The sequence below is a fragment of the Gopherus evgoodei genome, chromosome 2 (assembly GCF_007399415.2).
Source record: "Gopherus evgoodei ecotype Sinaloan lineage chromosome 2, rGopEvg1_v1.p, whole genome shotgun sequence".
NCBI classification, from domain to species: domain Eukaryota; kingdom Metazoa; phylum Chordata; order Testudines; family Testudinidae; genus Gopherus; species Gopherus evgoodei.
Window position 1 is genome coordinate 206,480,117 of NC_044323.1, and position 18,112 is coordinate 206,498,228.

At 40.0% G+C, this 18,112-nt stretch overlaps 1 protein-coding gene across 5 annotated transcripts in view; it reads right to left on the reverse strand.

Annotated features, from left to right (window-relative positions):
- Positions 1 to 2,714: 2,714 nt before the first annotated feature.
- The window catches only part of MTCL1 (microtubule crosslinking factor 1), a 205,281-nt gene continuing 189,883 nt past the window's right edge, over positions 2,715 to 18,112 (reverse strand). For 3 of the 5 annotated variants that reach the window (XM_030552782.1, XM_030552780.1, XM_030552779.1), the window contains 3 exons: positions 15,379 to 15,410; positions 12,639 to 14,199; positions 2,715 to 3,976 (listed from right to left, as the gene is read on the reverse strand). In XM_030552782.1, the coding sequence (XP_030408642.1) occupies positions 3,782 to 3,976; positions 12,639 to 14,199; positions 15,379 to 15,410 (1,788 nt within the window). In that variant the 3' untranslated portion in view covers positions 2,715 to 3,781. Of the gene's footprint in view, positions 3,977 to 7,123; positions 7,182 to 12,638; positions 14,200 to 15,378; positions 15,411 to 18,112 lie in introns of all 5 variants that reach the window. The other 2 variants (XM_030552783.1, XM_030552781.1) reach the window with 1 other exon arrangement.

Genomic DNA, 18,112 nt, shown 5'->3' on the forward strand with positions numbered 1-18,112 from the left:
TGGACTGCCACCCTGGCATCCAGTCTGAGAGTCGCAGAAGCACAGGGTTCCAAGGGCAAAGCAGTAAAGGTAGCAAAACCTGTCACTTGAAGGGTGCAGTTGTGAGGGACTGCAAGGAAGTATAAAGCACCACTTACTCTGTAACTGGCAGGTCAGTGGGAATAGAGGGTGTTGTAATTTGGTGAGCTAGTCTAATGTAGGCTGGACCACGGGGTTCCACTCTGGGAAGTGTGCAGATAGAGGCCTGTCATGTGGAAAGAGTGCCTATGGTAGAGACTGGGGGAGAGATTACAGGTGCAGCTTGTCCCTGAGCCCTCATATGCTGGTTGGAGGATGAACGGAATTGCGATAGAGTCCTGCTGGTGAGACACAATGCAAGAACACATCACAGAGAGTTGCATTTAAGTCAGAACACTAGGCGTATCCCAAGGCCAAGGGGTCAGGTGCCAACAAGGCTCAGTGAAACCCAGCTATATATTTCAGTCTCATCAGAAGCAGCCAGGACAGCCACATTTACACCCCTTTAAGTGTGAATTTGTGTGGCAGTCTCCTCGGATTCTCTTGCCTGCATTTTTTGGTGAGGTAATAATTCAACAACCTAACAGATACTGAATTACCCACAAGCTTTCTGACATCTGGGCTTTTACTTTATCTCAGACTTCCCTTAAAATAACGTTAGCTGGATTACAGGCCTATAATTCATGTAAAGATTTATTTAAGTATTTATAGAATGTGCCAGGATAAAAAGAAACCCCTTCCTCCCCCCATCACCTGCAGCAATATTGGAAGATAAAAGACTTGATGATTCCAAAGAGCCCGTGGAAATGTGTAACATTTTGGATGCTGCTGTTGTATTCGCTAATTAGACTAGAAAGGATTTTATGTTTTTTTAATGGTATTTTAAGATCATTTGAAGCATTTCTATGTGCTGACCTTCTCTTTCTGTGCTCCAATCCTTCTCTCTGCTTTTAGTGATTCCTGCTGTTATGTAAGCAGTTGACTTGATAAAGTGCAGCAAGCTGTTTATCCTCAGACATCTTACTATTTCAGGATGGCTGGGTCCTAATCCCTTCGGCTGGCTGTAGTCGCTGATTTCAGAGGCAAATATCACTTTACGGTAGCAAGCCATTAACCAGTTATGTGCACTTTTGCACTGCGTTATTCAAAATAAAAATTACCATGAATATCGTAAGAAACAAATTTGCACTTTGATCCCTGTGATCTTCAGTATTGTTCATCACCTGTACAATAACATATTTGATCTCAGAGAGAACATTTTGCCAACCTAAGAAACAATGTCCACCTACTCCATCTTCTCTAACATGGCTGTTTTAGCATTTGTAAGATCTGAAGGCAGTCAGGGACCTTTTCTGCCTTTGAGAGATAATACCACTTTTGTAATAACCGCAACCATTCTTTGACCTTTTAAACATAGAGAGTGTGGTTGAGGAATGCAAGGGCTGAACTGAAACTTCAGGATCGAGATGGCCAGCACAATGTTCTGAGACATCAGTTAATACTTGTGCAGAAAACCAAGTAATTATTACATAGATTTTCTCGCCATAAAAGTTTTAAGCAATGGAGCAACTAAAGGTTCACTTTCAGAAAATCCTTTCCTTGCTCCAGTGATGTCTCTCAAACATTTTGAATCAAATAACAGAGTAATTTAGTGAAAATTAAGTTGCTCACATAAAAAAAAGTAAGAAAATATTTGCTGCCCCAACAGAATAGCAGTGATGCATCATACATTGATTGACATCAAAAACTCAACACTTACCCACAATTAGAGCATCTCTTTTTCTCCATGACCCTCCTTTGTCAGCTGTGATCTCTGGGAAAATGCTGATAACAAAATCTAGGATGACACTTGTGAAAGCCAGAGAGAAAGCCTTCTAAAGCAAAGGTACTCACATTTGGAACAAATTCTAGGAGGAAGTATAGGCTTGCCCTCTTTACAACACTAAGATTCACTCATTTGCCAAAGCCTTATTGCCTTAATAGAAAACAAGAAAATACTAACATGGTAAGAAAAAATAACCCTAGAAGAGAAGAACTAACTTCACTCTAATTTCACCATGAACATCGCTTTAAAGATATCAATTCCATTTAGCACTTAGATATTACAGGAAGGGGCACTGCAGGAAAACCATAAATGGACAGTTTCCACCAGAGTGGTATTGGACACTGTGAAGTCATTTCCTATAAACAGTCTAGGCAGATAGCAATGTCTCAAAATACCTCTGTGTGCTACCTGGATAAATGTTGGCACAGTGGTGATGACCAAAGTAAGTGAAAAAATCAAGATGATGCAGTTATATTTAACATTCACAAAAAGTGCTGAACAGTAATTACACGTGTGCTTATTTTCACACAAACAAATGATTGGAAACCACACCCCAAAAATAATTTATCAAAGGAGTTGAGGAAAAAAGGTCGGACGTCTGTTTTTCTGCAAAATACAGTAAAGAAAACGAGAAATCCTCTAAATTGGTTAGATATTTGCATGCAGGGCCTGATCCAATGTCCACTGAAGTCTGTGGGGGAGGTCTTTCCATTGGGCATAGAAGCAGGCCCAGAGTGTGTATGTATGTCAATATCTCAAGTCTTTAAACAAACTTTTGCTTCTTTCCTTTTGTAGAAGAAGGAAGTGTTCTCAGTTGAATTAACACAGAGAACCCTAGATCAGAAACAAACATTCTGAAGCACTCTAGCGGTTTGTAAATACTGAGGGTTTTATTTCCACTTCACATGGTCTCAAACAGACTCAAATAAGACCAATTACAATTTAGTATGCCCAGAGTTCTTCAATGTTTTCCCAAAACAAAGAAAGTTCTCAGTAAACACTGTACATAGCCAGCTGAACTGTTAACAATAATTTAAAAACTCTTTTTTTTGTTTAGTCAATTCAAGAATACCAACAATAAAAGTACAGTACAGGTAATTTCACAACAATATTACAGTGAAATGGATTGACTCACATTTATGTGATGGTACAAGTAGAGCAACAGTATGTACGTGCACTAAAGTGCTAGGAACCCAAAGGCATGCAAGTCAAGTATTGTATGTGTATTATACAGCTAACTTCACAAGACTTTCTGAGGCATTCTTTTCTCTTTTAAATGTGGTGTGTTTACCTGTATTCCCCTCCAGCTTATTTAATTCAATTCTAGTCAACTACCTTAACGGCTTTCACTACTTAAAATGTACTGCTTCTGACAGTATGAAGCATCCCTAAGAACCTTCCTCTTTTAAAATTGGTGACACTGACATTAAAATAGAATAAAATTAACTTTAAAAAGACCCAAGTTTTATATGGGGAAAACAAAATAAAAAACCCTAAAAAAACTCAACCCCTCTCCTCCCTCCCCAACAAAACCCCAAAATAAAAGACAGAACAGTGCAAATATAACAAACAGGCAGTCAGTACTGGGGGAGAGGGAGTGCATTCAGTTTCCATTAAAACTTAATGTACATATTATTTTAAATCTTATTCTTTATATTTATATCATTTTACCTTTTTTGTTAATAGACTGTATGTAGAAAAGATGGAGACAAAAATAGTTTTCTGAGCTATGAAAAAATTAAGTTATTACAGGCACGTTAACTGTTTCATTCTAGAAACATCACTGTTTCACAGGTTGGACATTCAGCAGCTGATCTTGAAAACATTCATTGACCTCAACAACTAGATCTCTCTTTGTTGAGAAAGACGGGCCATGGTGATGGTGCTAAAATGCAAATTACAGTGAATTCTTCCCGTGATAATTCATGCAGGCTTGCATCACTGGTTTGGGTTCTCCATCAGAAGTTTCTTGCTTCCATATTCCTCAAAGGAAGTCAAATCTCCAGTTGACTGAGATTGTGAGGCAGTAGGGGAATGTGAAGCCCATCTTGAAGGTGGGCGCCGATTTGCTGGTCTCTCTGGCCGTGAGAAGCAGGATTCTAGGGACGGAGCTAGTGCAGAACAAGGTAGTTCCTTTGCAGCAAACAGATGGAAAATATATTAGTAACTCGTATACTGCCCATTTACACGTGCAAAAAACCAAAAACCAAATGATAACTAAGCATCTTATGAGAGGGAACAAAACCAAGCAGCACACTTTTCTACACACAAAAATATCGACATTTACGTCTGTGACTGATGGAACAGAAAAGAAAAGAAGAAAAGAGAGAAGGTTTTGGTGAACTGAAGCAGCCGACAAACTTCCATTTGCTAATATTCCTTGGGCTACAAAGAAGAAGAACTGCAAGGTATATTTGCATGATAATTCAGTAAACCCCACTATCCATCACATTGCTTCAAAATGCTAAACTGGGAGCAAAGTGGCAGGTATTGTATTTGCAAGTGAGGTGAAAAGCAGGCACTTGCTCATTCCTCTGCTTCAGAGGTCAGACTGAGGGTACGTCTTCACTACCCACTGTATCGGCGGTTAGCAATCGATTGGTTGGGGATCGATATATCGTGTCTCATGTAGACACGATATATCCATCCCCGAACGCGCTTATATCGATTCCGTAACTCCACCAACCCGAACAGAGTTGCAGAATCGACAGGGGGAGCCGGGGACATCGATCCTGCGCCGTGAGGACGATGAGTAATTCGATCTTAGATACTTCGACTTCAGCTACGTTATTCCCGTAGCTGAAGTTGCGTATCTAAGATCGATTTTCCCCCGTAGTGTAGACCAGCCCTGAAATGCAGGCAAGACTTGCTTAGCTGGAGAGTACTGAGCATGGGACTGGTTACTGCTTCCAACTACATTAAAGAGGAGGCTTGCCTAAGAATTTGAACTGAATATCTACAACGTATCAATCCTTGTTGCCAACTGACTGAGCCTGAGTTACAGGAATTCAGTGGTACTCTAGGTTAAAGATGGATATCCACAATCAAAAAAAGGATGAAAATCTGCAGGTCTGAAAATTTAATTTGCTACAACATCATCTCACTGCAGCAGGATCTGTAGGCCTTTTGTTCAAGTAGAGATAAACAGCACTTGTGATTTTTCACATTGGCACCCTATTTATATTTAAAAGGTGATAATTACTTCTGATATTGATAGACTTCTCCCACAGAACAGATAGATTTCATGCACATTTTGCAAGCGCATTATATCAAATTGACTGATTACATGAAGTGTGGCTGCCTTGTGCCACCAAAGCAAAAATCTTCAATTTCTGAGGCTGAATAGCTTAAAAACTATAAAAGCAAATCAGCTGAGTTTGTCAACATATAGAAATGCATACACTGAGGAGAGATCACTGTAAAGGGTAAAAGAGTTATGTGCAAATTACAATAATAAAATCTGAATACAAACTGGCAAAATATGAAGGCAGAACTTATAAATCAAATGATGCAAAGGAAGAGAGAAAGAATGATAAACCCCAAAACCCCCAAAACCAAACCAAACCAAATGAACAGTAGAGCAATAAATTAGGAAGTAAAAAATTTAATATCATGCCATCTATGTATGGAGAAAGAGAGGAAAGTGACTAAGAAATACTGAATTAGGTAACATGATATGATACGCAGTGATCGAGCAAGATGATGTAATATAGAAGTATCTCAGACAATAAAATGGGATGGAAGATGAATGTTGTAGAACAAGAGAGCCAGAGGACATCAGACTGCCTGTGTGTGCGGCATATACATATGTAGGTTGTGGAGGAGATTATCGCCAGAGCTCAGCCAGCCTCTGAGAAGGGCCAACCCCTAATCTTTAAACAGTAGGCAGCTAAAAGTTTGATCAGTAACACCACATTACTGATAAAAATCATGTTCTACTGAGATGCCCTCAGCATTTCTGAAGAGCAATACTATATTGTGAATGACATAAGTGCTGGTTAGCAAAGAGCCCTACGATCACTTGCAGACATACACATTTGTACTATAAACTTAAAAACAACTGTCTGTTAAAACAACGTTAAGATTGAAGTATAAATCAATACTAGTAAGGATACTGCCTCTGTGTCCTTACTTCACCTTATCCTGTTGTGCCTAAGGGAACACATGGTATGTTGTACTGTGCTGAGACTTTCTAACAGAAGTCCCTATGTGCACCAATACCTATAGGAGGCACAACAGGATGAGCTGAGGCTGTATTTTTCTGGGCTTGTGTCTTGGTCTCTATTGAAATAGCAGCTTTTAATTACATTTTTCTAGCTTTGTTTGCTTTCACCAAACCGAGAGGGAGTCAATATTATGGCAATGGTAAACAGTTTTGGCTATCTATGTAATATAGCCACAGATGTTGGTCAGCTTTGACAGAAAAGCAGGGTTAAGTCCTCCTCATTCTTATCGGTGATATACACATGTACAGCCCAACACACATTGCATGAGCGAGTCCTGGTGCTTCAGGGCACACAGTCTTTTAATTTGTTGGCTGAAAAACGAATCTTTTCTAGGAGTCATGATTACATGCACATTAATCCTAATTATCCGTATATGCTCTTAGAATGCATGAAGGAAATTAAAGAATTAAAAGGACACTGCCAAAATATTATTTTTAAAAATCAAAATTTCATGCAACCAGCATAGATCATAAAAATTGCAATTTATAAAAATGACATTTCCTTTTGGTTATTTATTCGGATCATTGATTATTCACGTTTCTAAGCTTAGATCACAAAATGGGCTAGATAATTTCAAATTTTTGTTTCTAGTCAGTTTCACTTTTAGATTGTTGAAAACACTACAGGGTTGTGAGTATTTGTTGGAAAATTGTTTCCACTGAAAATTGTGGGGGGGGGGGCAGAAGGGGAGGGAAACATGGATACATTTATTTTGGTCCTAGGTTTTGTAAAAGTTTATATTCACAGAATTTAAATTTTGGCCTAAATTTGACCTGACAGTGTCCATTTAAATCTCAAGGAAGCTAATGGGAGCTATCAATGTTCATGTCCAACATAATAATGGCAGAAGGCAGAACAGTCCAATCTTTAAAGCGTACTATTCCAAGTCAGAAAGAAACATTTTAAGGGCAGAAGTGTATAGGAATCAGCTGTTGTTGGATGTTCTTGGTTACCTCAAGTATTGTTGTTATTGCTACTTACATATCTCCACTAGCTCAAAGTTTCAAAACTAAAGCTTTCAGACAGTTGTGGAAACAAGGTAGAAAGAACTTACAGCAGTGAGGCAGGCAGGGTTAGAGTCCCCAGGGGGCAGTTAGTAAGACAGTTTGGTTCTGGACAGGATAGAAAAAAAGGAAAAAGAAAAAAAAGCAAATAGGTTGGACAGTTTTGTTTTTTTTTAAGTGAAGATTTATACTCAGCAAGGAAGAGTTCATCAGACGTCAATACCTGCTCATATCATGTTACCAGATTTCATGGGAGGGCTAAGAGAAAAGACACTAAGTCAGATTCAGAGAACAAACCAATCAACCTTGCACTGTCTTAGAAATGGACATAGCATTAAAGAATCCAAGCATTCCTTCTAAGTGGAGAAAGATATATACTATCCTTTGACAATTCATATTTAGGTCAGGGAAAACAATGTTACCATGAAGGAGGAATACCTCAGGGTTGTTTTTTCCTTAGTTTGATTTTAAGTGAGAGAATATCTGTAAATTCGTAACAAAGAAAAACCCACTGATGTTTTATGTTACTCTGAAGCCATATAAGACTTTGATAGATATTTGCTTCACCCTTCATTCTTAGTCCATTTAATGACAGCAAAAGGGAGGCTCAGCTGAAGAAAAAGCACTTTGATGCCAACTTCCCTCCTCCCAATTCCTGAGTGGTTCAGCTGAGTATGTTCAGCAATTACTCAGCCATTAAGAACAGAGGTGGAAAAACTAGGTTTTTTGCTGGATATGCCTTCCAGGAGTGTTTTCTCTTCTTAACTCCCAGTATGATAGTGTGACCTATATAATGCTCTAAATACCTACCAGGCTCAGAAAAGGAATCTTCAGGTCACTTTTTTTGTGTCTAGCCTGCTAAAGTTATCAATAGCAATATTTATAAACCCCACGACTGCTTGCTACCATAGTGGATTAGCAGGATAAGACACTGGTAGGCCAAATCTGGTGGTGGATATGAATTTGCTTGTAAGCAGCTCTGAGCAAGTTAGAATGCAAACAGAGCTATTACCATTGTGTGTATCTAGATATTGAAAAGAAATTCCATAGTTTCAGCAGAAATGTAAAAGGAAATAACTGGAACTCCAGAAGTTAAAGTTAAAGAAAAAAAGCTGCCAACTGGTGCTCCACGCAGGTTTTAAAGTCATTAATTACTCCTCGGGAAATTCTGCATCACTGCGCAATGCCGAATTTTGCAGAAATTAACGTGTGTGCAGAATTTCCTTTCTCCCACTGAAATGGGCTGCAGTGCTGCTGGCCACCACTAGGGACCGCTGGACCTGGCACAGCCCAGCTTGCACATAGAAGACGGAGGGATGAGGGAGGGGAAGAGTTGAGGGAGATAGAGGGTTCCTGGCAGCTGCAATTCCCAGCACACCCTGAGAGGAGACAGCGGTGCACAGGAAACTCCTGGGACATGAGACCAAGCCTGGGACCAAGCATCAGGCAGGGAAACAGGGACTGGGTTGTCATAGAAATATCTTTAACTCTCTAATCTCGGGGGAATTTTTTTGTGTGTGTCTGTATTGTTATAGACATACTTCCTGACAGGTATTTTGAAATAAATTACCAAAATAATTGAAACTGGTATGATTATGTAGTGATATTTTGACAAATAAATGTGTATAATTTTGCATAATTTTAAAATATTGTGTGCAGAATTTTTAATTTTTTGGCGCAGAATGTCCCCAGGAGTAATTAACGTATCATGCCATGACTACAAAGAAGGGAATGTTCTCTTTGGTGTGATGGTCACTTCTATTGGCTGGAGATAGGTAAATAAAGAAGAGACACTGCAAAAATCCTACACAGAGAGGTGGTGGCAGCAGCAGCACTGACATGGCATTTCACTCAGCACAGCATGCCTTCAAGGTGAGGCTCAGACATATGTGGACAGTGTAATCCATAAGTAACCCAAGGCATATTCAGATCATAAATTTATTTACAGCTTCACTTCCAACAATAAATCAACATTCCACAAACACGTCTCTTTAAAACTCCACCACATTTTGGAAAATTAACACATCTGGGTGAAGCTCACAATGTTACCCCTTCAGGGGAACAGCGCACATTCCTGGGAGGGGATGGGATGCTATGGCTGTAACCTGTGCGGCTACCACCTAATCACCTGTCAAAACCAAACATTTACTCAGTGCCAGACTATGAGTGGGCCTTGCAAAGGGGAAGCAAGAAACTTCCCCTTCTCTGTGTATGGCTATGCGAGAGCCTGCCATGCACTCCCCCAGTCCCTGCATTTGGGGAAGCACAGGGGCTGCTTCCGTCTAACACTTCCCTGGAGAAAAAGATGCTCAACAGAGGGTATAGAAGGGTGGGAAAGAGGCAGTCTTAAGGCCTTACCTCCTCTGCTCCTCATGAGGCTGGTGCATTGAGGGAGCAGATGGAACACATTGTGCAACCCCTGCATGTGGGGAAGCCCCAGAAGAAATTCTGCCTTCCTGAGGCAGTGTCTCTCTGGTGCCTCCCTCCCCTGGGGCGCTGTAATTCTGCATCACTCCTTGCACAGCACTGTGCTATAAATGACACAATCTAGCTCTTAAAAGGGATATGGCCCCTGGAATGGCTCTGAGGCCTGACATCCTAAGAGTCAGTCAATGGACATCACTTTGGTGCTGAGAATTTTCAAAGAGCTGCAGTCGTCTGTCATGAACATTGTGACTATCTGATAAACTGCATCAGGTACCACTATCACCAGACACCATGCCTATGTTTTGAAGTTAGTTACTTTTGCCAACAGCAATTTATGGTGATGTGGCACAACTTCAGCTTTTATATACTGGAAATTTATTGTGAAATTTCAAAGGTACACATGGCATTGCAGAGTTTTCAATGATAACTTGAATGCAAAGCTGAGGTGCAGCTCTGAGAGTACAACACATATTTTTACAAATGAAATTATATGGGAACAGTAATCCATCAGCTATACTTCTGGTTTCCAAATAAACCAAAAAATATAAATGGCCAAGATAGTCCAAGACAGCAAAACTGCTTTCTCCACTTTTGCTTATTCTGAGGTATGTGCACAAACAACAATTCTATTAATTTTTACAGATAATGCAAAGTGTGTGTGTGTTTGTCTTTCTCTCCACGCGTACACTCTCTCTTTCTCTCTGTCTCTCTCACTTATTTCAGTTTAAACATAAAGGGCACCGACATGAAAGATCTAGGTGCTCTGCTATCAATTGAAAATATGTCCAATAACTATTAAAAACAAAACAAGTGCAAACTTCACCCATTTTAAACAACCAGTCACAGAAAGAAAAATTGCAGGACAAAATCTCCCACCACTCAGATCCCCAGCACCTCCGCCATCCCACTCTAAATGCGTGTTTCGAAGAACGGAGATTATGGTATGCCCTGAAAGGTAACAAATTGGTGCTATTTGGGGCCATGGTGAGGAGTTCCAAAATAGAGGGGCCCTGATGGTAAGTACACTGCTAGCTGCTCCCTCTCTTATATACCCAGGGGACCTCTAGCTTGAGCACCTTCACTGATCTGAGAGAGGCCACAGGAGACAGGACACTCTAGGTAAGACTCAGACCATTAGGATTTTAACAGGTCAACATCAGAACTTTAAACTCCACCCAGAAACCAAGAAACAGTCAGTGCAGATCCCAGGTCACATGCTCAGGGTGAGATACTCCACCTAACGATGGGGCCACTGCATTAGTTGCCACTTCCAAATGGATGTAACTCTCAACAGAGCACATTCCAGCAGTCCTAGCTAAAGGGGAGCATGGAAGCAAAGTCCAAGTCCAGGAGGAAAGGTCCCAACCCTGACCACAGCAAGGTGGAGAAAAGCTATCCTTGACTGCTGCTATTTGATGGTAGCCAGGAATCTAACCAGACCCCAACTTGAGAATTTTGTCAACAAAGGTAGACAAACAGCCATAATAAGGCAGGGGTAGGAGGGCAACAACATTTCAGTTGAATTCTCTGCTTGATTCCCCTTACGCACCATAATCATCTCATTTTATCTGGACTGAGTCTTGGCCAGCTAGTTCTCATGCATACCACTGACTCACACAGACACTGAAGAAGGCACTCAACCACACACACCTCAGGCTGGACAAGATTAAGGTATAGAGCTGAACATCCTCTGCAAACTGAAAACACTTGTGCCAGTATCTCCTCACTAATTCTGCTAATGGTCTCGAATACACATTGAACTAGAGGGATAACAGCATGGACACCTGAGGTAACTCAAGAGAGAAACCCTTGGGGTAGAAGAGCAAATATGCAATACTGCCTTGTTGGTACTCTCTAACAGAAAGGAATGAGGCCACCTAAAGGCAGGACAGTCAACACCACCTCATGATCCACTGTGTAGAAAGCAGCTGAGAAATCTAGTAATAGCAGCATGGAGACCTGAGAACAGATCCTCCAGTCCACCGGAACATCATGCCACTTTTGCAACTCCCTAATCCTGGGGCTAGCCAGGGGCCAGTTCAGCCACTGGTTCAGCCCTCTGCACCACTTAGACCAGACACAGAGCATCTCTAAATTGCACCCAGCAGCCTATGATCCCAAGAAGGCATTCCAGCAGCAGGGAATGCAGAGGAGCACTGGCTATTGGGAGTGACATAAAGGGGCCAGAGTGAGGCAGAGAATCTTGACCACTGGTTTTTATCCATCAACAGGAGAAGATCACGGACCAACATGACAGTGCTGTACCCAGGTTAGAACCCAAGCTGGCAAGGGATGTTAGATAACAGTTAATAACTGAGCTTTAGTCTGTCTTTGCACACCACCCTAATCTGTGTTGTACACTCTCTTTGGCTGTAGCTGGAGATCTGACTCATGATGTTTATGCAAATCTGCTGGGATATATTATGAATGGTACATTTTTTAGACAGCTGAGTAAATTAGCAATAGGTATTTCTTCACTGTCGTGGTAGGTTTATGCTTTGACCAATCAATTTTCACGATAATTTTGCAAGGCTAAAGTAGTAAATTTCCAAGCATTGTGTCATTTATTGACTTACATAAACACAGAATCTACACAGCAGAGCCAAGTTTATTCAGAGATATCCACAAAAGTTACAGTAAAGTCACTCCTGTGGGAAGGAGAGGGAGGGAAATCAAATGCATGTACTATTCTCTTCATCTGACTTGTTAAAACCAATTACTCATTCTTGAACAGAAATGTTATTACCCTTTCTTCCAAGATAATATTAACATTCCCTCAAAACCTGTCAGTCTAGCACATCTGTATTTTCCAGTGTGATAGGTAACTCTTATTCCTGGTATTCTGGGGAGAGCCACTAGCATATGTCAGCTTTATTCTTAAAGCATATGTTTACTTAGGTAATATTTTAAAACAATCTACTTAGACTGTAAACTTGTTGGGGTAGGGACCACGTTTTTATTTTGTGTTTGCATAGTACCTAGCACAACAGGTCCGCAACTGAGGCTTACAGGAGATACCCACAATACAAATAAAATAATAATAAATTAATTATAATAACAATTACTAACAAAAGAACTAATAAGATATTTCCTGAAAGAAAAGAATAATTAATGATAGAAGGGAAAAAAACTAATTACCTCAATGGACCCTGGTTCTACTTTGACTATTTCTCCTGTGCTGTTGTCATTGCTAAGACTCGGTGGGCTGCGTGAAGCTAGCTTTGTCTCTTCCATTAAGGCATGCTCCAAAAGTTTCTTATTCAAGATCCTGGCAGCATTTTCTGTAAGTGTATATCCTGGAGGAGCAGATAAATCCTGCCTGACACTTGTTGCCTCAGACTCTTCTTCCTTTTCCATCTCTGCACCCAAACGGAGAGGACTGGGTGACCGGCCATGGGCACTTGTACACATTTCCTGCATGGGCCCCAGTTCTGATCTGGATTCTGCTGACCTAGATTGGCTGCTAGACCTGGCACATTTTTGGAGGGTCTCTTGAACAACAGGGGTATGGTCAATAATATTGAACAAACTGGAGAGGCCATCATTGATGGTGGTATGAACTGGGCTCTCCCTTGTAGTAGTTGACCTAGCCCAAGCAGACTCACTGAATCCTTTCTGAGGCGTGCCTGGTAAAGTCCGGTTATTTGACTGATCTATTTTTGGAAGGATTTTTCTCTGTAATTTTGGAGAACCATATTTGGGAGAACAGCACGTGCGTTCAAACTTGGCCTGGACCTTTTCGATGGCAGGGGCTACCTGCCTGCTCCTTAAGCTTCTTGATGGTGAAGAGACTGGTGTGGAGCCCCCCTTTGGTGTCAGACACTTGTGTGGACTGCTGGTGATGCTGCGCAAGGTTTCTGTCTGCAAGCCAACACTGATCGTCTGGGTGGTCTGTGTCCCTGTAGTTCTTATACCATTGGTTTGACAAGCCATGTCCTTAAACTGAGGCTCTGCCGAATTAGAATTAGAACGTATTGCATTTCTGACAGAGTAAGCTACCTCCTTCATATCGTCACTCATGTTCTTGGACAGCTCCAGGCTCTGCAAAGATGAGGCAAAACCCACAGCAGTGCAAATAGGATGCTCAATAGGATGAAGACGACTTTCCAAAAAATCTTTATGGTGTTTGGTGAGATCACAAGACCATCTCCCAAACACATCTGAGGAAGCACCTTTTGTCTCACCTACACTCCCCTTAGCTTTGGTCACAGAAAATAAAAAGTCTGGCTCAACCTGTTTTTTCCCTCCATTACCAGCTATCGCTGAGTTATCAAGTCTATGGATAACTGGCGGACTGTGAAAGACCTTAACCCCCATTTTTTCTGTTACAATGTGACTCCTCAGTGGCTGCTTCTGGCAGGGCTCTGGGCTTGTCATCGTATTGGTTGTCATAGTAACACTGGTGGTAAGGTACCATGATGATGCTTGGAATGGATCTGAAGTTGAATCACTTCTTACTTTCCCATTTTCTGTCCTTTCTGCCCAGGCTTCTGTAGGCTTTGCTGCAACCCCACTACGGATCCTGGTGTTACTATAATCCCAATTTTTGTTGAACTCTTCAATGTATTTCAGATCATCAGGGGACAGAGGAGGAGTTATATCCTCCATACTACTAGATGAAGGCAAGGTCTTTTCAGGAAGGAATGGAGAAATATCCATCAAACGCTGGAATTCTGACATGGAGGAAACAGACACTGCCCTGAGGGAAAAAACCAAAAACATAAATTAAATAATTGAAAACCCTTATAGAAATATTTCTGCTTTAAAACAGAGGGAAAATTAATCCATATCACCAGCTCACATTCAAAATCTATTTATTAAAAGTTCCCTTTATTGCTTTTTGAATTTCTGCATAATGCAAACATTTTCTCAAGAACTACTGCTTGGTAAAGGTTTAAAATATGCAGCTTTAGAACAGGTTTTCAATATATATTATCTATGAAAAATGTATCTGTACAACACTATGACACACATTTGTAAGGCTGCAAATAGCAGAGAAGTACAGAGAGAGGTGCTAGTATCCTTAACTTTCAGTGAAGCTAGTGAGACCTCACAGGCAGCTGAGGATGCAAACACTTCACAGCTGGTGCTTGGCACCTTATGGGATCAGGCCTAGAGGCTGTCATATTTAACTAGTTCGGTGAGTTCAGCTTATGCTGCAACTTGATGAAAGTGAATATGAGTGGTTAGAGAAACTATGAGAAATTTCAAAGAATTCTTGGGCTTTCATAAAGTTCGTTAGTTTATACAATTTAAAGCATCTAATTGAATCTTCCTATTACTTGACTGTAAGGAATATTGTAAAACACTGGAACCTTTCTAGATCAGTGGTTTTCAGCCTGTGGTCCATGGACCCCTGGGTCCGCAGACTATGTATAGGATTTCCAAAGGGGTCTGCACCTCCATTTGAAATTGTTTAGGAGTCCACAAATGAAAAAAGATTGGAAACCGCTGTTCTAGATAAAAGGGATTATATAAAAATGTCAATCACCATAATTATCTATGCAAACCCAATGGGCAAACTCAAACTAGATGAGCCACCCAGGATTTTAAAAAGTGATGAGATTTATACAGCAATGTTATAATGGTTTAAAAAAATCTGTTGTGAATTTTTAATCAAGACTAGGGCCAGATTCAATGTTGGCGTATGTTGCAGCTCTGCTAACTTCAGATGTAAATCTACTTACACCAGGGCTTAATTTGGCCCAACTTAGTCAAGAAAGAGTAGGACCATACTAAGACAAATTAATCTCTGAGTAAATCCACTAATCTGGTTCCGAGGCAGCAAAGCTATATACTACCCTTCTTCAGGGTTTGTGGCAAAGCCCAAAATCTCATCAGCTAGATGTTTGGTGCTTTTCCTGTCAGCTTTACTCACCTTTGAAGATTTCCCTTGTGCGTTTCTTCTTCCTGGAAAAAAAAACCCTAGTTATTTCTGAACCTTTACAGAGGACATAATAGCAATATTTTGCACTTGTGGGGTATTTTGTCATTTGTCTCTGGGTAGTTCCACAAGTTCTTGAAAATTCTTTTTCAAAATGAGAGACTTCTTCCTGGATAGGGTATTTGTAAGGGGTATGTGTGGATATTCTTTCTTTAATACACATGTATGAATGCTGTCATTCCCAGTAGAATCAATAGGATCACTCATATCAGAAATTATCCCCCAAACCTAAAGCATTCTTACATGTTTATAGTCCAAGTTATCACAGAGGACAATGAACTTTAAATGACCTTTCTCCACAATTAAAAATTCAAGTTCTGTATCACATCTGCATGAGTGACTTTGCTCTTCGGATCTTATCTGTTTTATATCAGAGACCTAGCTATGCTGAGATAAGAGACAAAAATGTAGTCCTTTGAAATAAAGATTTCATTACAAATTCTCTAGGCACTAAGAAATGGTACCAGTTGAAACTCATTAAACTAGTTATATTAAATATGTGGGAAGACTATTACTTGTTTCATAAGGAAATACCTACAGATAGCTCACAGGATTAAGATGCTGTTACAGCAATTATTCCCTAGTGACAATTTTCATAATCAGCTTTTTTAAGCTCATACTTTCCTGATGCAGTTGGTCTAGAGCTATTGCTTTAACTATTTAGATTTCTAATAAATTATACAAAATATAAGCTAGGTAACAAAAATGTACAAGTTCAGTAACAAAAAACTTTTAGTATTAATGACTTTAATTTGACCCCATGAAAACAAGCACTTTTCCAAGAACAATACTACTCCTAAAAGTGACTAGTCAAAAACAGCACCCTTTGATTCAAGAAATCTTATTCCTGTACGTATCCTCAGCTGTATCTGAGGACTAGGTGCCTAATTCTCCATTTGCTTACACTGGGGTCAAGGAATGGAGAAGCAGGCCCTACGTTTTTACTGACTTTTATTGCTCTTAGTACTGCAAAACCAATGTAGCTAAGAGAGAAAGTATTTTTTGTGTGTGTGTGCATGATCAACAGAGCCATCTATTAAGCTCCAATTAGTTACACCTAAGGAAATCTGCTGAGGAAAATGAGTTTGTACAAGTTTCACTAAAGCATAATTTGAAAACAAGGAGGCTGAACAAAAGTCACTGAGGGCCTAATTTTACATGCACAACTTTTATTAATGGCAGCGAAGTGCGAAAATGGGGAGCGGGATCCAAAACCACTTGACTCACAGAACTGAGTGCTGAGGTTACAGCACTGGAAATGGGAAAAAATATTTTTGTGCTTGTAATCTGAGCACATATGAAATGAGCCACTCAGAGAAAATAAACAGGGAACCCCACCACAACAGCTATATAGTTACAGTATTTAATTTTCCTTGGTGGGAAAAAATGTATGTGTGTACATGTGCACCTTCTCCCCCCGCACACAAACATTTAAAATTTCAGAAAGATATTCTTATATTTCCTAAATCATTTATCTTTCTTCCTGTTCCTTCCAACCAGCCTGATGTGCCAATGGTCTGTTAAGCAACAATTTAATTGCTGGCATGAGATTACATTTTGAATACCTTTAAATTTTTTAACAAAGGCTTAGCACTATTTTCCACAAGCTACAAAAACCCAACTGAAGTTACATGGTGAAGCCAAATAGCTTTGTGAGGTAAAATATGGGGCTCATGGTTTGACTTGCCTAACAAACATGTTTCCAAAATGGCTGAATTGCAAAAGCAGCCTCTATATATGTGCTTGCATTTTTGGACGTGAAAGTTTCTATTCACCTGTTAGGTACGATTTGTACACACAAATACCATTTACATGCGAAAACAGTATTCAGATGTCTAACTGCCTGACCTATGAATACAAATCTGAGTTTTCAGGAATGCAGAAAGTTGTCTGTTATAAAACCTGCGATTTGAAAACTGCAAACAATATAGAAGCTGTTGTTGATGATTCACCCATCTTTTCAAGATCTGTTGCATATTTGTTTTGTAATATCAATTAACATGCAAAGAGAGACTAAAACGGAAGATTTTAATTCTTTGGTGCTTCAGTGTATTTGTAATTTCAAATGAGATAGTAAACTGTACAGTTGTGGCACCTAACAGTTTCCTAGAGACCACCAATATAATACACCTCTACCCTGATATAACGCTGTTCTTGGGAACCAAAAAATCTTACCGCGTTATAGATGAAACCATGTTATATTGAACTTGCTCTGATCCACCGGAGTGCGCAGCCCTACCCCCTCCGGAGTGCTGCTTTACCGCGTTATATCCAAATTTGTGTTATATCGGGTCGCATTATATTGGGGTAGAGGTGTATGTAGTTCTGCATGCAGGTTTGTCTCAGCCTAAAGCAGTGGTTCCCAAACTTTAACAACCTGTGAACCCCTTTCATTAAAATGTCAAGTCTCATGAACCCCCTCCTAAAAATGAATATTTCCTGGGATTTTCTCTTTTTCTGGAGTATAAATTATAAAAGCAGTGATCTTGGAAATATAAATTTTGGTTTTATGACATGTTTATTACACACTATTATTAATTATCATTTTTATTTTTATTACATTATGAAAATGGCAACACTCTTCCAAGATCTCACTTTCGTAGCTTGTATCACTTTGAATAAGCCTGTTCTAAGACAAGGCTCCTATGTTTCATCAACGAGTATCAGA